Source organism: Neofelis nebulosa, chromosome 13, assembly GCF_028018385.1.
Source record: "Neofelis nebulosa isolate mNeoNeb1 chromosome 13, mNeoNeb1.pri, whole genome shotgun sequence".
Taxonomy (NCBI): Eukaryota; Metazoa; Chordata; class Mammalia; order Carnivora; family Felidae; genus Neofelis; species Neofelis nebulosa.
The window spans coordinates 59,130,884-59,155,559 of record NC_080794.1 but is presented as its reverse complement, the minus strand read 5'-3'; the positions used below and the strand labels follow the sequence as shown (position 1 = coordinate 59,155,559).

General features: G+C 36.8%; 1 protein-coding gene across 1 annotated transcript in view; it reads right to left on the bottom strand.

Annotated features, from left to right (window-relative positions):
- Positions 1 to 22,811, bottom strand: part of HELLS (helicase, lymphoid specific) — a 37,854-nt gene extending 15,043 nt beyond the window's left edge. Inside the window, exons 1-10 of the mRNA XM_058697230.1 lie at positions 22,632 to 22,811; positions 22,087 to 22,208; positions 16,575 to 16,697; positions 13,676 to 13,732; positions 10,282 to 10,318; positions 10,132 to 10,196; positions 7,380 to 7,421; positions 3,822 to 4,046; positions 3,282 to 3,464; positions 2,332 to 2,475 (exon numbers count right to left, since the gene is read on the bottom strand). Of these exons, the coding sequence (XP_058553213.1) occupies positions 2,332 to 2,475; positions 3,282 to 3,464; positions 3,822 to 4,046; positions 7,380 to 7,421; positions 10,132 to 10,196; positions 10,282 to 10,318; positions 13,676 to 13,732; positions 16,575 to 16,697; positions 22,087 to 22,208; positions 22,632 to 22,662 (1,029 nt within the window). The 5' untranslated portion in view covers positions 22,663 to 22,811. The remainder of the gene's footprint in view (positions 1 to 2,331; positions 2,476 to 3,281; positions 3,465 to 3,821; positions 4,047 to 7,379; positions 7,422 to 10,131; positions 10,197 to 10,281; positions 10,319 to 13,675; positions 13,733 to 16,574; positions 16,698 to 22,086; positions 22,209 to 22,631) is intronic.
- Positions 22,812 to 24,676: the final 1,865 nt, after the last annotated feature.

Sequence of the window (24,676 nt, the reverse complement as noted above, 5' to 3'; positions counted from 1 at the left end):
GGCTCCAGGCTCCGAGCTGTCAACACAGAGCCCGACGCGGGGCTCGAACCCACAGACCGCGAGATCATGACCTGAGCCGAAGTCGGACACTTAACCGACTGAGCCACCCAGGCGCCCCTCATCTACTTTCATTAAGTTGTCATAAAAATTGTTTTAATTTCTCATTTTAAAAAACCTTGTAGGGGCATCTGGGTGGCTCAGTCAGGTTAAGCATTGGACTCTTTGATTTCAGCTCAGGTCATGATCTCAGGGTAGTGAGATTGGGCCCCTCATCAAGACTCTGCACTGGGCATGGAGCCTGCTTCTTAATTCATTCTCTCTCTCTCTCTCTCTCTCTCTCTCTCTCTCTCTCTCTCCTCCCTCTGCCCCTCTCCTTCGCTCCCTCTGTCAAATAACAAAAATTGACCATTAAAAAGAATAAAAAAAAAGCCAAAACAACCCCCAAATTTTTTATTTCAAGCATTATAATCTCAAAGGAGAAAAAAAACCCTTGTAAAAAAAAGCAAAACCAACAAAAACAAAAAATCTTACTCTCATTTTTATTATCTTTCTCTTTTATGTTGATTGGCAAACTTAAAGCTCATCTATTTTATTGCTTAAAAATACAGAAACATGGAATATTTCTGGGAAATATAAATACCAACTCGTCAAGTTTAAGTATCCTTGGATAACAGGATTGGCAGATTGGGGGAAGAGGATGAAATGGGGCATTTTTGCATTTCACTTCAATACATTCAAAGCAGAATAAAAATTTTTTTCAAATAATATTACGACTTTAAGAAAAACAAATTGTGACTTCTTTTGCTGGTAACATGACAAACCAGATAACCCGAATAATCTCTGTCAGACATCTGTCTTAAAAAACCCAAACATAAATAAATGAATATGCACAACAATCAGAAAACCCAATGCAACAGAAATGAGGGTTCTGAAAATGAATTACGTGAACAGATACTTCTGTTACCACTCAGCAATAGGAGCCCTGCACCCCCAAAGCGAAGATCCTTAAAATAATTTGAAGTTCAGCGAGAGAAAATTACAAAATTCTAGCCACTAGTGAATGGACTTGACAAGAAAGCTTATCTGTTTCAATATGGGTGGGATAGAGAGATCAAAATAATTAGAAAGGTCTTCACGTTATATTATTTAGTAGGAAACTAAACTTTCAAGAAACAATGTATAGTACAACCCTATATATAAATTATACTTATATGCTAAGAAAAATATTTATATAGCAGTAGCATTCTCAGAATTAAAATTGTTTTTGGGGTGCCCACATGGCTCAATTGGCTAAGCATCCAATTCTTGATTTTGGTTCAGGTAATGATCTCACAATTTGTGGGTTCAAGCCCTACGTCAGGCTCTGTGCAGACAGTGCAAAGTCTGCTTAGGATTCTCTCTCTCTCTGTTCCTCCCTGCTTGTGCTCTCAAAATAAATAAATAAGCTTAAAAAAAAAAATAATTAAAATTGCTTTTAAGTCTGCATGCTTTTTTCTACAAGCAGTATTATTTTACTGTGAAGATGTAACATAACTGCAATTCATATTCCAAATTTCCACTAGCACACAAGTCAATTTTTTTTTTTAATGTTTATTTTTGAGAGAGAGGGAGACACAGAATCCGAAGCAGGCTCCAGGCTCTAAGCTGTCAGCCCAGAGCCCAATGAGGGGCTTGAACCCACAAATCATGAGATCATGACCTAAGCCGAAGTCAAAAGCTCAACCGGCTGAGCCACCCAGGCGTCCCACGTAAAATCTGATCTATCAAACAGAGAAAGGAAAAACATAGTAAAGAACTATGTGAAATAGGTGAAAGAGTGATAAAGTATTTCAAATACCAAACATTGAACTGATGATAGAGGCAATAAGCAAAAGTTAATATTCCAATTGTATTAAAACTTGGGCACTAATTGGTAATGTTATGCCATATATCCAGAAGACAGTCTAAAATTAACTTGTCTTCATATATTGTATTCTTATTTAATTAAAATTAAATGGATAAGTAAGTACTATATACTTAAACCACATGTCAGACATGTCTGTAATACATTCACAGATTAGGTATGTCTACTTGATTCTAACACACTAAGATGATATTATGGCTAAAGGCAAGGTACTATAGGCCTTCATTTTCTTGTTAGAAGACTACAACCTTCAGCTCAATCTTTCTGTTAATATAAACCTCTAGTTTCTAAAACTAGAAACTGTAAAACACAATCTGACTTCCATTAGGAAAAAAAAAATTAAATGCTACTGGATGATAAGAAAGTGCGATGAACTAAGAAAAATATGGTTTATAAGTTACAAAGAATTCAATGTAAACAAATCATACCTGTAATGCATTTCGGTCTCTCATGGCTATTTCAAATGAAGTAATTACCACAGGATGAATCTGCAGGGTCCCTTTCCGCTTGTGAATATTCTTTACTAATTTTCGACGTTCCTGCTGGGTTCCATGATATAACATAGTAGGAATCTAGAAGATTTTACATTGGAACAAAATATAAGTATCAACAATTTGGAAAACATAACATTAAAAATTTAGGAGAGAAAAAAAAGACTAATTTAATCTTAGCTCTATTTCTCTATACCAAATGAGTCAATCACCTCTAATAAATTATTTTATTACTATAAGGGAATAAGGAAAAGCCATAAAAACAAATCAAGTTTAAAGCAAGGATATAGCTAAGATGACACATATATGGAAGGTAATCACAGTAAGAGAAATAAGTTCTACCTAGGTCAGACTTAGGTGAATCAAATTTCCCAGTACACTCAAAATCATCCAAGCCACCCCCTGTTGGGTTCCATGTTGGTAGCACAGAGCCTGCTTGGGATTCTCTCCCTCCTTCTCTCTCTGCCCTTCCCCTGCTCGCGCTCTCTTGCTTGTTCTCTCTCTAAATAAACATTTAGAATTATTTTTGGCAAATATCCAAAATTATTAATACCTACTCTTTTCCATATACACTAAAAGTAGATTTTGCAGACATTTGAAAAATAACTTAAATAAGGGTGTGTGCCTGGCTCAGCCCGGGGAGTGTGCGACTCTTGATCTCAGGGTCATGAGTTTAAGCCCCAAGTTGGGTGTATAGATTAAATAAACTTAAAAACAAAACAAACAAACAAAAAAACCCACACAAAACCTCAAATAAGATGTAGTGTTTCTGTAGTGCAGAAATCAACATAAATAATTATAGTAACAGTTCTACAATTTAATTCAGGCAACAAAACAATAAAAATATTTGCAATGAAATGTATTCAACAAAAGGAAACATATCTTACGTCTGGTGTAAATCTTTGGAATTCAGCCATCCAGTTAGGAAGTGTAGATAAAGGTCCACAGACAAGAAAAGGTCCAGGTACTCCTCTCTGAATCATCAGTGCAATTGTAGCAATACACTGAACTGTCTTTCCCAATCCCATTTCATCTGCTAAAATGCCATTTATTCCATTTTCCCAAAGCATCTGGACAAAATAACACACACTGTATTTAAGTTGATATAAACACCTATTGAATTAGCAATAGTTTATTCTTTTTACCCAAAAATAATTCTGATGAGACTGACACGTTCACGGTTAATACCACTCGTGAGAAGTCAGTTATCAAAGCCATAAAAGTGTTGGCAGTCTTGAATAAGACACCAAAAATTTAGTCTTGATGGATGGATAAATAAATTAGAAAATAAGTATTTACACACAAATGTTCATTGCATATTTAATAATGAAACTTGGAAGGAACAACTCAAGTTGTGTTACAGCACATTAACAGGTTATTATATAGAAATGAACCAGTATCTTGTATTAAAACTGAGAATTCATTACCCTAAGCCATTCCATGCCTTCCACTTGGTACCACCGCATCACTCCTCCCGTGAAGTGTTTTGGTTGTTGAAAGGGTACGGGCTGTCCATTACATTTCCGAACTGGGTCAAAAAAGAATTTAGTATTCTGCCTAACCGTTTCAGACAATCTATTTTTAATCATACTATTTGAATCTTTGTTTTTCTGAAGGTCTTCTACACAGAGATTAGAAGAGGAGCTTTCATTCTGTAAAGAAAAAACTTTAATTAGGAGTTTGGTATATAATGCTACTACCCTCTATCAGAAAACTGAATAAACTTGGAGGGCCTAGGTGGCTCGGTCAGTTGAGTATCTGCCTCTTGATTTTGGCTCAGGTCATGATCTTGCGGTTTGTATTGAGTTTGAGACCCCTGTTGGGTTCCATGTTGGTACCACAGAGCCTGCTCGGGATTCTCTCCCTCCCTGTCTCTCTGCCCTTCCCCCGCTCCCGCTCTCTTGCTTGTTCTCTCTCTCTCTAAATAAACATTAAAAAAACTAATCAAAATTTACCCAGTCCCATAATCATTAAGTATGGAGAATTAAAACCATTTGTTAATAAAACCCTAGAGATGCTACTTCCATTCTCCCATAAATGCAAAGCCACTGGAGAAAAAACAACTTCTGAAAATAACTCTTACAGATTATAGGCACACACTACTGAAATGACCTTCACAAATTATACCTCCCAAACCTCTAAAATGAGCTACTCAAAAATTTATTAAACTATTTTCTTCATAATTTCTTTCACTTTCTAAAGCAAAGATAATGGATGTCTGTAAAAAATAGGAAAGAAAAAAAAATTTCTTATCAAGGAAACATTTACTTCCATCCAAATACTTACTTTCACTGCAGAAAAAGGGGCAAAGTTTAAGAACTCACTACATCACACTTAAGAGTATCAATTCATCTGTAATGACACTCATTACCAACTTATGACTAATGACACACTTTACTGGTTACCAATGTCCACAACTCTATTTTAAGAATAGGAAAACGAGGGCACCTCAGTGGCTCAGCTGGTTAAGTGGCTGGCTCTTGATTTCAGCTCAGGTCATGATCACAGTGTTTACGTGGGATTGAGCCCCACATAGGGCTCTGTGCTGACAATGCAGAGCCTGCTTGGGATTCTCTCTCTCCTCTGATCCTCCCCCTTCTCTCTCTCTCAATAAAAATATTTAATAAAAAAGAATGTGAAAAGGATGACTGAGTCAATTCAAATGAAAAAAGTCTTATAAATGAGAACTCATAAATAATGCCACGACTGGATATTCAGCTAGAAAATTACAAACTGAGTTTCACTATTCCATATGTAAAACTGATTTGCGATAAACATCACAATCAAATATCAAAACATCAAAACCAGAACCATCAAGCTTTTAGAAGAAAACAGAATTATCTTGTGACAGGCAAAAATTTCTTATATAAGACAAATAAATCACTAACCACCAAAAGGGAAAAAGTGATAAACTGAGCTACTCCAAAACTTAAAAGTTCTGTTTACTAAAAGATATCATTAAGAAAATGAGTAAACAAGCCATAGACTGAAAGACACAGTGTATAAATCTGACAAAGAATTTATACCTTATTATATAAACAACTCATGTATCAAGAAAAAAAGCAAATAACCCAACAAATGGGCAAAAGCTATGGGCAGAAACTTTGTAAAACATACAGCCATTAAGAACATGGAAATACCCATCAAGTAATTAAGAAAATGCAAAATAAAACCAGAATATTCATTTCACATTCAAGAAAATAGCTAAAATTAAAAGACTAATATGAATTGCTGGCAATAGCATGAACAGATACTTTTATACATTGCTGGTGAGAGTAAAATGCTGCTCATTCCAGGAAAGGATCTGTATTTTCTTATAAAGTTTAACACACATTTACGATATGACCCAGCAATTCCATTCCAGGTATTTACCCTAGAATATGAAAACATGTCCAAACAAAGACTTGTACATAAATTATCATGGCAGCCTTACTCATAAGTCACATACTGGAAATAGTTCAAATGCCCACCAAGAGAACGGATAAAGAAATTTTAATATTCATTCAATGGAATGCTACTCAGCAATAAAAAAAAAACTTCAACTAGTAATAAACTCAACAATACGAGTGAGTATCAACTAGCTGAGTAAAAGCAGGAAATAAAAGGCTATGTATTTAGATTTTATTTGTATGGAAACTAACCCATGATAAAGGTTAAAAAAAAAAAAATCAGGCAGATTTAAAAAAAATGTTCACTTATTTATTTTGAGAAAGAGAGAACACCAGCGAGGGAGGGACAGAGAGGAGAGACAGAATCCCAAGCAGGCTCTGAGCTATTCGCATGGAGCCCGATGTGGGGCTCAATCCCACGACATGGAGATCATGACCTGAGCTGAAATGTAGAGTTGGAAGCTTACCAACTGAGCCACACAGGCACTCCAAAATTCAGGCAGATTTTTGACAGAAGTCAAAATGCAGTTGCCTCTAAGTCTGGGGGTGGGGAAATGACTGGCAAGGGATACAAGGATCCTTCTTTCACGTGGAAAGATTCTAGAGCTTGATTTCGATGGTGGTTACCCAGATGTAAGTATTTGTCAAAATTCATCAGATTGAACATGACAGCAGTATCCTTATTTATCATATATTATAAAATGAGGCCAAAACTCCATAGTACATCATACAAGATTTGATTGAACCCTTATCTTTAAAAATGCAACTAAGGGGTGTGTGGGTGTCTCAGTTAAGTGTCCGACTTTGGCTGAGTTGATGATCTCATGGTTCGAAGTTTGGGTCCTGCATAGGGCTGTCTGCTCTCAGCACAGAGCCTGCTTGGCATTCTCAGCAACCCTCGCTCCCCGCCCTGCCACACCCCTCCTCCACTCACATTTTCTTTTTCCCAAAAAAATAATACATTCCTGAAACCATTATTACACTAGGTTAACTAACTTGGATTTAAGTAAAATTAAAACATAAAAAAGTACAACTAGTATAAAAAATATGCTAAATCTTATTTACATTTAACATCAAGTTGTAATTGTATCATAAACTAATCCTTATGCTGAACAAAGCATAAAAAAATGCACTTAAAAGATGTAAATTTGGTCAAAATTATGGTGGCCAAACAGAATAGCTCTCACTTATAATCATGTCATCAATTTTCCCAAGAACCTATTAATCTTTGATAGGTAAGTTAATTTTTATATCCCTCGGTGAACATTTTTTCATGTTAGAATTGTTTTTGCTTCCCTAAGAAATCTTGTAATGGAAGGTACCTGGATAGTGAATACTCAGGTAACAAGGAACCTCTCTACATAAAACAGGGGGTGGGGTAAGAATCAAACCTTCCCCAAAAGAACCAAAGACAATCTTTAAGGTCAGAAACAAGATTAAGACATCTCTCACAGCTTCTACAAGCGTGAAATATATACACATGGAATGCACATATCCATATGGTTATAGGCACTTGCATCATTATTGAACTCCCAAGGACCCATAAACTATTACTTACATGGCTCCTAAATTTAGTATATCTCATAAATCTCTTACCTCATTCTCCTTTTTATTTTTTTTAGCCACAGACAAAATTTCCTAGAACATTAGAAAACAAAAATAAAGTAACAATGCATGTGGTTCATTCATTTATTCAACATTTATTCTGTTCTGACTTCATGCCAGGAAATGGGGATAAGGCTCTCAAGCTAAAGTACAGAGGACTCAAACTGGTGGACCTCAGGCAAAATTAAGCCTATAGTGTCTCATAAAACTCTTTGCCTTAGTTAGCAACTCTTAAAAATTGGGGTATTTCCTCTTAAATTTTCAAGGTTTTTTTCGTTTGTGTTTTAAATACAAGTTTATCTGAAGAGACTTTGGTCCAAATGCATACATGTCAATAATCCTCTAGTATAGGGGTTGGCAAACTCCAGCCTGTGGACAAACTCCAGCTGGCAACCTGATTTTGTAAATAAAGTTTAATTAGAACAAAGTCAAGCTCGTTTGTTTAATTTGTGTAGGACTGCCCTCCAGGCTATAATGGCAAAGTTCGGCATTGAGTAGTTACCCACTAAACTATTCAAAGCCAAAAACATTATCTATACCCTTACAGAAAAGGTTTTCTAAACTCTGCTCTAGAGTCTGTGTTGTGGTATTCTTGGTATTTAAAGATTCACTTCCAAATGTTTTATAGTTCCACCTCTTGCCCACTTTAGGCCTCTGTGGATAGACACCTGAGTCTGCAATCCTGAGCAAGAGGTAAGGCAAATAAGTTAAAATTACAGAATAGGGGCACCTGAATGGTTCTATTGGTCAAACATCTAACTCTTCATTTTGGCTGAGGTCACCATCTCATGGTTGTGGGATCAAGCCCTGAGTTGGGCTCTGTGCAGCATGAAGCCTGCTTGAGTTATTTTCACTCTTTTCCCTCTCCCTTTCCCCCTTGCTGCCCCTCCCCACTCTCCTTTTAAAAAAATCTCTAAAATAAAATAAAATAAAATATAAAAAAACAATTAAAGTGTTCTGATTTTTAAGTATTTACTAGATGCTAAGGGTATGAGGACAAGCAATACCTGAGTGCCACTTGGTGACTTAGGTGAGTATTACATCAAATTATCTGAAAAAGTTGTCATCAGGGCATAATCACTGAAGATAAAAGTTAGGGTTTCATTTCAAGAAGAGAATACCATGTGCAGAGGACAAAGGGGATGAAATAGATACATTCAAGAAACTCTGAACGTATCTTAAATTTAAGATGCATAGGAGAATGATAGGACATATCAGTTAAGTGGCTGACACATACATACATATATACATGTCAATTTATGTGTGTCATGTGTATATGTAAAGTATTATACAAGTATAGGAATTCATACCCTAAGGCTGAAGGGATATAGTGAACAGGCAGGAGAGTGGTCTTTTAAAATGACCAGCTAAGCTGAATCTTTTTGAACAATCTGTGAATGAATCAAAACATAAATATAATACCAGCTATGAACTATTGTTAAAAACTAAACCCCATAACTAACCTCCTGACTCTGCTTACCTCTAGCTTCATCTTTTACCACCTTTTCCTTTACATACAAACTGGAAACAAATATGTATTTTCAAGTTCTTAAAATTTGCCAGGATCTCTCCTGCCTCTGGATGTTGGTCAAAGGTTATTCTCTCTTCCTAGAACACTTCTCTACTATCTTCCCTGTATCTTACTTTTCCTTATTAACTACCCTCAACCTCTGGATGATTTAACTTTTATCCTTCAAGTCTCAACTCAGATGTCACCTTCTAGAAGATTCTAAGAACCTAACGCCTGAGTTTAGAGTCCTTCTATAGGCTCAACAGCACTCAATTATAATTGATTACTTTTTATATATTTCTCACTGGACATAGGCTAAGGCAAAGACAGTCTACTTTCCTTTCCTAAGTGATCTTACCCATGTAGGACAACATCTGCCAACAGCCAATATGCCACCAACATTTGCTACATTAAAGTAACAGTTGTGACTGGCTAAACTATGATACATCTAAATAATAGTGTTTTTCAAACTGCAGGCCATGTTCCATAATCAATAAAATGGGTCCTGACCATTATTTTTAAAATGAAAGAAAAAAAAAAAAAGGAAAATACCAGAGTGCATCCGTAAAGTAAAGACAAATACTATGTGAAATTTTATATTTTAGGAAGATCCCAAGAGTTTGAATTTTAGGTTAAAGAAAAATGTAGTAGATAATACTGTTAGAATTTTTTTTAATGTTAAGAATGTAACACATTAAAATATGCCTAAGGAATATTAAGGTTTGTCATAAATGAACATGTTTTTTAATTTCTATTTTATGAGGTCACAAGTAGGAAGGTAAAAAAGGATCTAGTTTTAAAAATGAGTATATGATGGGGAAGCTGGCTGGCTCAATCAATGGAACATGCGACTCTTGATTTCAGGGTTGTGAATTCAAGCCCTACACTGGGTGTAGAGAGAATTTAAAAATAAAATCTTAAAAAAAAAAGTCAGTATATTTTAGTTCCCCTAAATTCCTTAACAAGGAACAAGAACAAAGTTCTGAAGATAAGGTCTTGAAGTTATAAGAAATTATAATAACTTCTGATTAGGCCAAGCTCATGCTCCTTTAACAAACAGCAAGATGGTACCATCTTCTTGCCTGAAACAGTCCCTCAACAGTCTGAAAAACTTCCCGTAAGAGTCTGAAAAGCCAAATAAGTAACAGCAATCCATATAGCTTTAATGTGGTTCAAAATCCACAATGGGTTTTACTGAACACTGAATCTTATGTGCCCTCCCCACTTTTTTACCTCTTTTGACATGACCTCTGAAATATTGTATGATTCATCTTCTCTTCCTCTCTTCTTTCTCATAACTATTAAAAAAAATCATTTTATTTTTGATAGCAATGAAAGCAAAAATAAAAACACATGCTTCAAAAGCAGAAAAAGGAAGTTCACCTGGATTCTCTTCACTTGCATCAGTGGAATTTTTACCCTATAAAACAAGAATTTAAAATATTATTTTTCTAGGGACTTCTATGGTATTAAATATTAAAAGGCACTGATTAAGTAAATGTTTCTTGCAGTTGAACCACATCCACAACTCTTTACTATTACACTTACCAGCATGTAACCTTTTTCTACATTTCCCTATTAAAAGTTGTTTGTAACCATATTCTTTTTCCTGCCAACTCTACTTTCCTTAATTTTTTTTCCATTTGAGAAATTTCTAAATTAAACATAGAAGACATTTTTATTTTGATATTACTACACACATCTTCTGTAACTGTAGGTCTATGCTAAAGATATTCAGTGGGTATGGTATGGAAGAACTATTCATTTTCAGTAAGATTTTTAAGCTAAATACAACTGAAAGCAGAAATAGAAGAGAATACTAGTTGAAAAAATATTAATGAGGGGAAACAGAGGAAAGGAAGAGATATTCAAAAATAAAGTTTCAAAATGAAAGTTGGAAAAGACAACCAAATGTAGGGAGAAAATATGTGTAAGAAATCAAAATTAACAAGGTAAATTTTATTTATTTATTTATTTAATGTTAACTCCACACCACACATGGGGCTCAAACTCACAGCCCAAGATCAAGCTCTATCAACTAAGCCAATCAGGCACCCCAAGAAAGTAAATTTTAAAATAAAGTAAAAAGAAGATTAAAAAAAGAAAGTACCAAAAGGGATCTGTGAGATGGAAGAGGCAGAACTTAATGGTTGACACCTTTAGAAAACCCTGGTATAAAAAGTTAGCTAGGCAAAAGTGAACAATGGATTAAAACAACAGGTTGAAGAGTAGGGAGTAAATGATTAAGCAAATAAAATTATCTTAGGGGCGCCTGGGTGGCTCAACAGGTTAAGCATCTGACTCTTATCAGCTCAGGTCATGATCTCACAGTTTGGGGTTCAAACCCCACAATGGGCTCTGCGCTGACAGTCTGGAGCCTGCTTGGGATTCTGTCTCCCTCTCTCTCCGCCCTTCCGTGCTCACTATCTCTCTAAAAAAAAATTACAAAATTAAGTAAATAAATAAATAAATAAATACATAAATATTAAAAATTATCTTGTATCAATTTTCAAAAATTGCTTTTGTTGCAAAATTATCTATGATATACTTTAACATCACCAATAACCACACTAAGAATAAGATGGACTTAAAGGTACCCTTATTGGCATTTTGATATTACCTGATCAAGCCAGATTAGTAAAGAAGTGTGGGGTATGAAACAAACTCCAACATTACTATTTATTGAATATGTAACTATCAGCAGGTTAGTGAATTCTCATTCTGTTCTATACAATAACTACAAATACTAGTTAAGTGAACAACGAATCACTACTTCTGGAAGAAATACAAGCTCAGGCTCCTGCAAGCCTCTGGTCACAATTTTATCAACTGATCAACACATAACCCTGTTTTATGTGTGTTGCTATTTAAGGACATCTTATTTAATATAGATGTTGATTAACAGCGAACTCAGAGCCAACAGCACTATAATTCATGCCTGAAGGAAGTTTGTCGAATACACTTATTTTCTCCATAAGGCACATCATAGTCTTCTTGCATTAGAAACACTAGACGGTGGGGCGCCTGGGTGGCGCAGTCGGTTAAGCGTCCGACTTCAGCCAGGTCACGATCTCGCGGTCCGTGAGTTCGAGCCCCACGTCGGGCTCTGGGCTGATGGCTCAGAGCCTGGAGCCTGTTTCCGATTCTGTGTCTCCCTCTCTCTCTGCCCCTCCCCCGTTCATGCTCTGTCTCTCTCTGTCCCAAAAATAAATTAAAAAAAAAAAAAAAACGTTGAAAAAAAAAGAAACACTAGACGGCACTTCAGCACAATATGGCTGAGGGCCATTTTAACAGCAAAATCAACAAAACCCATCAAAATGAAAAAATCATGACATTAAATAAACCATGAAAAGGGCATTTGTTTATAATAAGCTTAAGTAAGGCAGAGCACCACTGTGTTTAACTTCAGTTAGAAATTTGCGTGTTGGGAGACAAATTTTTTGCTATTCTGCACAGGAACAGGTCTACAAATGACCATGACCATGAAATCCCAAGTACTGATTTTGGAGTTAACAAATTTGAGCAAGTAGGCCAACTGGCAAATACGGAATCTGTGCATAATGAGGATGGACTGTACTTTATGCATTCAGCTTCTTTATATGTAAAATGGGGAGAAGTACAGTACCTCTATCTAACAGAGCCTTTTGAGAATTAAAATAAGCTTAGGGGCACCTGGATGGCTCAGTCAACGGAGCATGCAACTCCACAATGAGCACAGAGCTTACTTAAAAAAATAAATGCAAAGTTTAGAAATACATGACACATAGTAAGAACGCAATAAATGTTGCCTTCATTATTTCTCTTTTCACGAGTACAGCTGTTCTTCATACAATTCCCATCAGTACAGCATTAAACAGCCTCATATTAAAACATATTCCCCTCAAAAGACCACATCTAAAATTCAGGCCATCCCTGGGCCACCTGGGTGGCCCTGTCGGTTAGCATCTGACTTTGGCTCAGATCAAGATCTCGCGGTTTGTGAGTTCAGGCCCCACATTGGGTTCTGTGCTGACAGCGTGGAGCCTGGAGCCTGCTTCACATTCTGTGTCTCCTTCTCTCTCTGCCTCTCCCCCACTCACGCTGTCTCTCCCTCTCTTTCAAAAATAAACAAACATTAAAAAAAAAAAATAAAAAAGTAAGATAAAATAAAATTCAGGCTATCCCTAAACAAATGCTCTCTTATCTGAAATGTTTATCTCTCCAATTTTGGCTCCACTGCTGTAGTCACGCACAAGATACAAATTTAGATTATCATTATGGATGCAAGTTGACATGAGGAGGCTGGAGACATTAAGGAGAAAAGATTAGTAATCATTATAAGCACCAAAAGAGCTGGCCACTTATAAAAGTGAAATTTTGGCGTTATGAAAAACAGAATGAGAAACAAAAGGGTTATATTTAGCTGTCTTTCCATATCTAAATATACTGAGAAACATTTTACATGTTTCTATGCAGCTCATAACAAAGATAGGTTTTCAGAAGGTTAAAATAAAGTAGATGATCAATAAAGTCAGACTATAAAAGAGGGGTGCCTGGGTGGTTCAGAAGGTTGAGTGTCTGACTTTTGATTTTGGCTCAGGTCATGATCTCATGGTTCATGGGTTCGAGTCCCCATGCTTCGGATTCTCTCTCTCTGCCCCTACCTGACTTGTGTGCTCTCCCTTACTCAAAATAAATAAGTAAACTGAAAAGAAAAAAAAAAAAAAAAAAAGATTACAAAAGTAGTTCTTCAATATTTAAGAATGCATACAGGATTTTCCATCTTGCTATATATTACCTTAGTAACTTTTAAAGATTCCTTTTTTCTTTCCAATTTCTCTTTCTTCTTCTGTTCCTGCAAGATAATGTTTTTAGTGTCACAAGCAGAAGGTGCAAAATCTAGAACACACACCTCAAAAAACATGTTCACAATGAAGAAACTATATAAAGATTTAAAAACAAGGGAGAATTTGCACTTCAAGCCTTTATACAGCAATAGGGAACAGATTTCCTCTCCTGCCTGAAAGAACAGAAAGGCCAGGAAAGAGCCACCAGAAAGAAGCTGGTAGAACAATCTCTGTGCTCACAAGGAAACAGGAACAGTTCACACCCCTGTCAAGCAAAGTAAAAGGGCCTGCCAACATAGAAGGCATCAAGCAGAGTGCTCAGAAGAGGGGCCAAGTTATTTCTAGACTAAAAGCTATTCCATATACACCCTAACAAAGCTTTAAAACACAGACAAAAAAGGATTCAAACCATTCCCAAGAAGTGGATAGAAGATATTTTTCCGATAACTCATTAAGCATGAAACAACTCATTAAGTATGATTGTTTTATTCTCCTATACCTGTGTTTCATTTTACCATACAAAGGTTTAAAAAGGAATTCAACAAAGGAAAAAGAAGATTTAGCAAATACAGCAAAATCTTGACTGATAATTATGAGATGGGAATGATGGGAACAGGAAATTACTGTAGTCGATATTTGCAAATTTATAAATCTTCATACATTCTAGTGGGCAAAAATAATATATCTTACTAAGTGCAATGGGAAGACAAGAACAAGGTCAAGGGTACCAGGAGTGTGCTGATGGAAAAAGTGTCAGATAGCAATTTCATTTAAGGTTGTTAGGGTAGGCTTCATGGGGAAAACATTTAAGCCAAGGCTTGAAGGTGATGATGAACTTAGCTATGCAGGTATCTATGAGAAGATGGTTCCAAGCACAAAACAGCCAGTGCAAAGCCCCCAAGGCAGGAAACACACCTGAAATGAGGTCTGAAAGGTAATGGGGTTGAGTGAGGCAACCAGACTTATGGTCTTGTGGGCCATTATTAAAACTTTGGTTTAAAGAAAAAAATTTTTTGGTTTTGTCATGATCAATGTAAACTAGAAAGCAGTGAAACATCATGAGGGTAGGGACACCAGGACAGGAGTAAGAAAGCACTAAACAAAAATAGTTTGCTCAATAAAATATCTTCAGGCGCAGGGTGGCTCAGTCGATTAAGCATCCGACTTCTGCTCAGGTCATGATCTCACAGTTTGTGGGTTTGAGCCCTACATTGGGCCCTGTGCTGATAATTCAGACCTTGAAACCTGCTTCAGATTCTGTGTCTCCCTCTCTCTGCCCCTCCCCTGCTCACACTCTGTCTCTCTCAAAAATAAAGATTACAAAAAAAATAATCTTTCAAAAACAAAGACAAATGAAGAAATTTTCAGAAATATAAAAGCTAAAATAATAAATTACCAACAGAAAGTGCAAATGAATTTATAATGATGGGAAGTGGATCAGTGGTTATTTGGTGATGAAGACAGGAAGTGAAGGATGGGAAAAAATTCTAAAAGGGGCAGGAATTCAGCCATAAAAAAATAGAATTTTGCTATTTACAACAACATGGATGAATCTTGTGGGCACTATGCTAAGTGAAAGGATTCAGAGAACGACTAATACCACATAATCTAACGTGTGGAATCTTAAAAACAAAAACAAAAACACTCCAAACTCATAGATACAAAGAACAGACTGATCGGTGGTGGTGGGAGGACCTTTTGATAGGTCAAAAGGTACAAGCATACAGTTATAAAATAAGTCAGCGGTATGTACTATGCAGCATGGTGACTATAGTTAGTAATATTCTACTGCATATTTAAAAGTTGCTAAGAGGGGCACTTGGGTGGCTCAGTTGGTTAAGCGTCCAACTTTGGCTCAGGTCATGATCTCATGGTTCAAGAGTTCGAGCCCTGTGTCAGTCTCTGTGCTGACAGCTCAGAGCCTGGAACCTGCTTCAGATTCTGTGTCTCCCTCTCTCTCAAAAATGAATAAACACTAAATATATATGTATATATATATATATATATGTATATATATATATATATATATATATATATATATATATATGTATATTTATTTTTTTCCTCATAAGAAAAAAATTTTTTTAACTGTGTATGGTGACAGATGTTAACTATATGTACTGTGGTGATCATTTCACAACATATACAAATATTGAATCATAACCTGAAACTAATGTTATATGTCAATTATACCTCAATAGAAAAAGGGGAGGGGTTTCTGAGTTGATGGTTATGTCATCACCTTATGGTCACTGTATGGGTGTATTCATGTTAAAACTTATAAAATTATACACTATAAAGGTGCAGTTTTGTGCGTATCAGTTATATCTCAATAAAGCAATTTTTCAAAAAAATGGACTGGGAAACAAAGTTCACAATTTCCATCATCCAAAAAATATGACTAGACAGGATAAAAATCAGTCAATAGGTAACAGAAAAAATAAATGGTGGTATATTCATATAATGGAATGCTCAGGAATAAAGAAACGGCCTGTATGAATAAACAAAATCTCAATATGCTGAGCTAAAGAAGACACAAAAAAAGTGCTTACCACATGGTTCTATTTATATAATATTCTAGAAAAAGTAATACTAACCTATAGTGACAGAAAACAGAAATCACATGGCCAGGCATGGGGATCGCTGAGACAAGAGAACTTCTTGGGGTGATGGAAATGTTCTTTATCTTGACTGTATTGGTGGTTACACAGGTGTATACAGTGGTCAAAACTCATCAAACAGTAAACTTAAAATGTGTGCAGTTTACTATACGTAATTTCTTTCCCAATAAAGCAGTTTTGTTTTTTTTTTAATTTAAGGTACCAGTTATAATCAATCACGTACACATACCTCTAGTTGTTGCTGTTCCATTTTAGTTAATAAAAATTTGGAGTAGATATTGCTTTTTTCAAGCAAATGTTGAAGTCTACGGTACCGAATGTCCACGGACTCTCTATCCCAAGACATGCGAGCCTATCCAAAAAGAAAATTTCCATAATTATTAAGTTTTCTGACATATGTGATGTTTTTCATAAGACGTTAAAAAAAAAAAAGTATAAATAAATGCTCTTCGGGTTTAATAGCTTTTCTGTTATTAATGGGGGGAAAAGATTTTTATAATTTTTACTTTAGTAAAAATGGTTTATTTTCCAAACCAAAAGCTAGAACAAAGCTGAAAAAATTTGATTCCTGGGTTCAACATGCCATTTGGTATGATGCAGCTTGGATACCAAAATATTGAAATTTTAGACACTGGACATGTTTACTGGCATCCACTGAATTGAGGGTCCATTTTTTAAATATATAAAATTAACACTAGAAAGTAAATATTTAATTCATAACACTAGAAAGTAGATATTTAATTCAAGTAGATTTAAGTTTTTAAACAATCAAATGACTTAAGGAAAGAACATTTTTAGATACCAGGTTTATTTGAAAGAGCATTAGAATTAAAAACTCATTTCATTGGCTAGGAACTAGAACATCTATTCTTAGAATTTTAAAATTGTATGGCCGGGGTGGCTCAGTCAGTTAAGCATTGGACTCTTGATTTCAGCTCAGGTCATGATCTCATAGTGGTGAGCTGAGCCCTGCACTTGCAGAACATGCTAAGGATTCTCTCTCTCTCTCTCAAAACAAATAAATAAACTTTATATTTAAATAAACTTTAAAAACAAAAAAACAAACAAAAAAATATATTACTGGGGTGGGTGGGTGTCTGACTGGCTCAGTCAGTATATAGCATGTGACTCCTGATCTCAGGGTCGTGAGTTTGAGCCCCACACTGGGCCTAGAGATTACCTTAAAAAAAAGAACAACAAAAAAAAGAAAAGAAAATCCTAAAATAAAAATTTTTTAAAAATTGCATTGTCAAAATATTTCAACATGCTAAATCTACTTATGATTTATCACAAGTTTCTCCTCCTTCCTCTTCAGTGTTTTGTTCCGCAGAGCTTTGCCATTCTTTTAGACTTTACTCTCCCCTACGCTTAGCTTTATCTTTTACTTCTGTATATCTTCAACTCACAAACCTGCTTTTCATACTACTTTTACACACCATTTATTTATTAAGTGATTTCTAGGTCTACAATAGTCTAGTGGCTGAGAAGGAATCCTCTCACACTGATCACTGATCATCCTTTATCACACTGATAAAGTTAAATATTTGAAAAAGAATACGAGAGGACACAAGATGGAAAACATAAAAGCAACAAATAAATACTATAGTTCGGTGGTCCACAAATTTTTTTCTGTAAACAGCCAAAGGGTAAATATTTAAATATTTAAGCATATGGCTTATAAATACTCAATTCTGCCTTTTGCACAAGAACAGACAATATGTAAACAAATGGGAAGGGTGATGTTCCAATAAAACTTTATTTACCTAAACAGGCACAATCCAGTTCATAATTTGTCAACCCAGTATGATCTCAATTAAAAAAAAAAAAAAAAAAAAAAAGCACTAAGTGGGCTGAAGTGAGCCAAGAGTTGAAATCATCTACCAAAGCCAAATACATCCAAACCTTACAAACCAGCAGTTCTACTCCTGGCACAAAATGTGTGAGTAGAGTGAGTGAGTGAGAGACAGCAGATGCAGAAGCTGAGTTAGCATAACCTAACTAACTTTAATTTAATGGTTAAGGCCTGACCTTGTAATTTAGACATCATTGTATATCGGCTTGTTTTTCCTAGATGTTCTATTATCTCTCTAGCTTTTCTTTCAAAATACATTTTTCTATTACAAAAGCAATGACAATAAGATACCTAAAAAGAAATCCAATGAAAATAATAAATACACATTATAGAAAAATATTAAAAACAGACCCATAAAACAAACACCTGTTATTCTATCCATGAAGATAATCTGTTGACATCTTACAAAACTCTATTTTCAGTTCTTTCAGGACAGCCTTTCTTTTACTATTACCAATATATTACTGTGATTACAACAGGAAGTCAATGAATGAAACAGATCTAAATTGGGAGATGAAATTACTTAGATTTTGAAAAAAATCTTAATTTTTAAAATTTGTTTTAAATTTCAATTAAACATTCTGGACTTAATTTAGATATATCTGCTACCTCAATCCTGTCCAGAATAAACTAGCACACATTTTTTTTAAGTAATTAAAGATATAAGATAATATCATGTTATACTAATTTGTATATAATTAAGGAAACGAAATCAATGACTAACCTTTAAAATAACTCCATATTTCAAAATAATTTTGTAGTAAACCTTATCTACCATTACTGTTCTTTAGTAATTTTATTATATTAAAGTAAATTGTAGTTCCAGCTGTGGAAAGCAATGAGTGCCTGGCACGGAGAATCTCTCGATGACTAGAGTGAAAGAGTATGCCAATGGACACCAAGGGCATAAATTCCCCAGGGCCTACACTTCATTATCTCTCCCAACACCAACACCAGACCTGGGGGCATGGGGGTTGAGTTATATTTCATTCTCACCATACGAACTGTTTTCCTTTTGCCTAAGACTTACCCCAACTCTTACCTTTCCCCTCCCCCACTACATATACTTTAAGGCTACTCTTAAGTCTTAGACTAACAATGACTTCTTTCAAAAGGAAATGCAGGTGAAAAGCCAATGAAAATAACTGCAGCAAATCAATGTCAAAGCCATTCTCCACTCTTCACAAATCTTAAAATCTCCTAAAGCAAGGTAAATGCTTCTCATTAAGAAATTTAAGCAAGCTCTTCCTCTCTGAGGTACTTCTAAATATATGCCCATAAATATTGTGGGCATATATTCTTCTAAAAGAAAAAGAATCTTTATTTTTGTATAGTGAATTTTTTGTCCTCCAAAGACATGTAGAGAGAAACTAATTCTTAGAACTTTCCCCATGGTCAAGTAGGGAATAACTTAGAAATGAAAACTATAAAAATTAATCAAATTCTTTCTATATTTATACATAAAAAGAAAATATAATAATAATAATAGACCATAATACTGCTAGCTTTTTGGCTATATTAGTATATTATATTAGCATAAGAACTGAAAAGAGCTATATACTTTATTCATGGAAGGACTAAAAGTGGATTAAAAACTGCTGTTTTAAGTTTTATGACGAAATACTGAAGAAATGCTACGTTTACTGTACCTATCCCTCAACAATAACAACTCCAAAAATTTTGATTATAAAATGCTTGCTCAGAAACTTAAAAATTTTACTGAAAGTATATGTCATTTGATTCTAGTTTAATCAGCAAATACTTATGGTACTATAAATTTTGAGAGATCTTTCTATAAAATGTGAAAATGGGGCACCTGCCTGGCTCAGTAGGTAGAGCAGGGGACTCTTGATCTTGGGTTTTAAGTTCAAGTCCCATGTTAGGTGCAGAGATACTTAAAAATCTTTCAAAAGAAAAATGTGAGTTTTCATCTCCTGAATTAATGCATGCTAGAAATGTATTCATTCTTACTGCACCTCATGATCTTTCTTCAAATAGTACTTCTTTACCCAAAAACCTTCATGAGTCACAAAACTGAAGATATACTACTCAAAATGAAGGCTTCATCGGGTGCCTGGGTGGCTCAGTCAGTTAGGCATCTGCCTCTTGGTTTCAGCTCAGGTCGTGATCTCAGGGTTCATGGATTCAAGCCCCGTGTAGGGCTCTGCACTGGCAGTGCGGAGCCTGCTTGGGGTTCTCTCTCTCTCTCTATCTCTCTGCCCACCCGCCCCTCATGCTCTATTTGAAAAAAAGAATGAAGGCTTTATCATTCTCATAATCTCAGAAGTTGATTCAATTCTGGACACTTGCCCCAGGATTCACCCTTTATAATTATCATCCTATTACATGGCTAGTAAGTACATATGTTTTATTTTATTTATATAATCTTATATATGCTGTGTAATAGAAAATATTCTTTACCACAGTTTGAAATTCAAGAACATTCACTGATTGCCCATTTGCTAGGTGCACAGCCTATGAAAACAAAACAGTAAGTGACATGCTTTCAATAAACAAAATGAGAATCAAGTGAGTAATGATAATACTGTGAAACAAAGTACTATGGAAATTCATACCATGAGGAAAGGTGGTTCACAGTCAACTTCCCAATTCTATTAAAGTTTCTTAACATTACCGTAACTGATTATGGTCAACTATGGGTGAGTAATAACAAAACTAGTATTACTGGAGTGAAAGTATAGCATGGTGGTTAAAAAGTGTGAATTCTGGAATCACATGGCCTACAATCTTGGCTCTACCACTTACAAACTGTGGGACTTCCCCCTTTCCCCACCCCCTCCACGCCTCAGTTTTCTCATCTGTAAAATGAGATGAAAACAGATCTACTTCATAGAATGCTTTAATAAAAATAGTTTATACTAGTAATTAAGCCATTAGGTTTAATAATATAATAACGTATTTAATAACCGTATCTAGTTTACAGTCTAGTTGAAGATTCAATGGGGAAATACGTGTACAACATTCTCAAGTGTTCACAGTGCCAGCAAAAAAAATCACTACTGTTGATATAAAATGGCAGAGAACCAACTGATTCATTAGTTGTCTCTGGGGTGCATTTCCCAATTTAAGTACTTTTGCAATTACATAGAGTTAATTAAACATTAGCATATATTTCCTTAGGTATAGGGTCAAAAACAACAACTCTGAAGACAGCCAGAGTTCAAATTTGAGTTCACTGTTGTGTGACCCCAACTGCCCCAGTTTCCTCATATGTAAATGGAGAGATACCAAAAGTACCTACAGCATCACAATATTCGGAGTGCGAAATAAATTATTACAAGAAAATCACTTCACTTGGTAGGCAGTACCTACCAGCTAGTGGCTATCAGTCCTTCTCTTGCACAGGCAAGAATTAATAAGCAAGATGGCACTTTCTTACTGAGTGAAATATACTCGAGGATTGAATTTTCAGGAGGTTGAAAACTGCTTTCAGTAATCTACAAAACACACACCCCGTACAAGGAAACCACTGGCATAATAACTTAATCACTGAAAAAGTACACCCCATTTTTACCTAAAGAATCTTCCTTCGCATAGGTCCAAGAAAGCAAAAGGAAAACGGAAATCAAGTTTATCCCTCGCGTGGAAAACGGCACTGAAATACCCCACTCAAAAACTCACTACCGGTTTTGGAAGAACGGCTACGGCTAAAGGAGCACCTTGAAACGCTCCACGGCCAAGACTACGTCTCACAGAAGCATCTTTCAGAGCGCGAGCAAAGGTGTCTCACAGATAGCGTGCGTAAACATAGAGATAAACAACAAAGCCCGTTTGAAAGGGTCTGGAAGAAGCCGACCGAAGAACCAGACAAACCTCCGAGGAAGCGGACTACCGGCTTTAACGACGATGAACTTGAGTCCTAAAGTACCTTTTCTATCATCTTCCGCTCCCTCTCGAGTCCAGCAGCCTCGAGCTGTTCTTCCTCCTCCAGCATGGCTTGGGTAATCACGGCGGTCTCGGGCTCTTCAACCGGATCTGGAGCCAGGGACTCTATGAGGGGAGAAAGCTTTTCAACTGCAGTCTTTAAACATTGCCAGTTCACTGGGTCATTACCAGTTCACTCCCACGTTGAACAACCTTCCTGGATGCATTCGAGGCAAAAGCTGAAGACCCACGGGGACGCCAGCATCAGCTCTCTTAAGACATCCCAGGGTCTCCACAATGTCAACAAGTGGCCAGGACCCAGTTTACCAATCGGGATGCTCGGGGAAATGCAGCTCCCCTGTGTAAAATCTCCTATATCGTGCACATATGTGCAATTCCGGGCGCCCTCCACAGCCTCTGCACCTCCTTTCCTTTCCAGTCTCTGCCCGGAGTCCGCTCTACTCCCCAATCTCGGCTGCCGCCTCCATGCTGTCTCCCTCCCCGCGACCCGGACGCCGCCACCCGCGCCGGGAGAAAGGGTCTGCTTACCATCGCTGCTCGCGGGCCGCTGCGCCGGCATGGCTGACACACACTCCAAAACCGGGTCCTCTCCTCTCAGCGTCCGCAACGGAGCGCGCTAAAGTCTCTCGGCTGCCGCCTGCCCAGCCTCCTCGCCAAATCCCCGACCAGGGAAAAACGCGCGCTTCTCCTTCGCGGGAAAACGCCATCATCTCGCGATACTTCGTGCTCCCCGCCCCGCCCCAGAACCGCGGCGGCACGAGATTTGGCGCAATTTAGTTTTCACCAGAACCCACCTGGGCGACGGTGAGTGTTTACGTAGAAGTCTTATGTCGGGAAAATAAGTTAGCTTTCTTTGTGACACTGGACGCGTCTGCCCACAGCGGAGGGCCCAGTTTCCTCACGTATTGGATGATGGCTTTGAATTACACAATACTTTAGTAGCGCTCTTATTTGCAAGGCACCTTCACATACTGGCTGATGTGATTAAATCGCGCCAACTCATGATCCTTTTGGTAGGAAATCTGTAGGAGTATTCAGGTAAGGATGTCAGAAACAAATATTGCCAATCTCGCCCTCCATCCTTCGTGCACAATGTACATTGTGGGTGAAAACTGCCCAGAGTGACCCAGAAGAGCGCTCCTTTGTGGGTGAGATGGGAGAGACAGATAGGAAAGTAAGATTATGGCAGAGTTCAAGAAGGGTGTTTCTGAATAAGGAAGAACTGAATGTAGTGATAAGGTGAGTGGAGTGGCCAGTAGAAAAGACAGAAGATTCAAGAATTCAATAAGCCAAGCATTAGAATGGGTGCTTGAAAGAAGATACTGGACTTTTGTTGCTGGTTTTTTCTTCAGCCTATAATTCCACACTTTCTTGTCTGCAGTTCCTTTCAATACATTACTTGGCTCCCCTTCCCTTCTGGGAATTTGTGGTATACCTGCGTTACCACCTGTTTCCTTCATTTCTTACTCCAGACAACTTTAATGATTGTATTACTACAAAATTAAGTGCTTGCAACACACGTCCATCAAACCATCTTCAGCAACCTTCGTAACACTCTGAGATGAGATTATTTTTATTCCTACATTGTAGGTGAGAAATCTGATGCTCAGAAAAGACTGACTTGTCCAGAGGCCTATGGATAAAACGGGCCAAACCCAGGCCTTTTGACTCCTACTTCAGTATTAAGATAAAATATAGTTTTATCTTGATTAATCTCTTAATCTCTCGATTAATACTTATTCTTAAATCCTACCTCTAACCTAAGAAAATGGCTATCAGTCTCACTTAAGATTTTTGACTTCCCCAACCTATCCCCTAAAATTTCTTTCTCCCTTACTGTTGAAACTCAGCTTTTCACGGGGTTTTCCTCTAATGTATTAAAAATCTCTTCTTGTTCCTTCTTTTGAATTCAATTGTGGCCCAGCTCCCAAAATCTTTCCTCCATCTGTTGCTTTTCTGTATATATTCTGTACGGGTAGCATCTGCTGTTCAGGCTTCAATGATCAGCTCAAGGCTGACGACTTCCCTTCTGATTCCTAAGAGAGTAGGGAAGGTTTGTCCAAATGCACATGAGATGCAGTTCAAGGCAATTTCATCTGATTCTCAAAGTAAAGACATCTCATCTAACATCTGGCCCCACACTTGTTAATACAAGTGCACGGGTACATTTCCTGACACGTTTGCCATCGTGCAGACCTTCCCTTAGAGTGGCTGTTCAAAGTCTGTTCATTCACTTTTATTTAAGGGCCTACATTTAAATGTCTCCTGGGTACCAGAAACATTTCTAGGAGCTGTACAGCAATGAACGAGACAGACAAGATCCCTGTTGATACGGATCTTACATTTCAGGAGTTAAAGCCGGTAAGCATGTGTAGGGGGTGGGCGTGTGAGAAGTACTCTGCAATATGTTAGCATAGGGTGGTATAAGAGTGACTGGGTACTTTAGAGTAGGTAGTCAGGTATCCGAGGAAGCAACAGACATTTAGACTGAGAATTGAATGTCAAGCAGCCAGCTAGCCCAGGGGAAGATAGTTGTATGGGAGGAAAATTTTTCCTCTACCCTACTAGGTTCT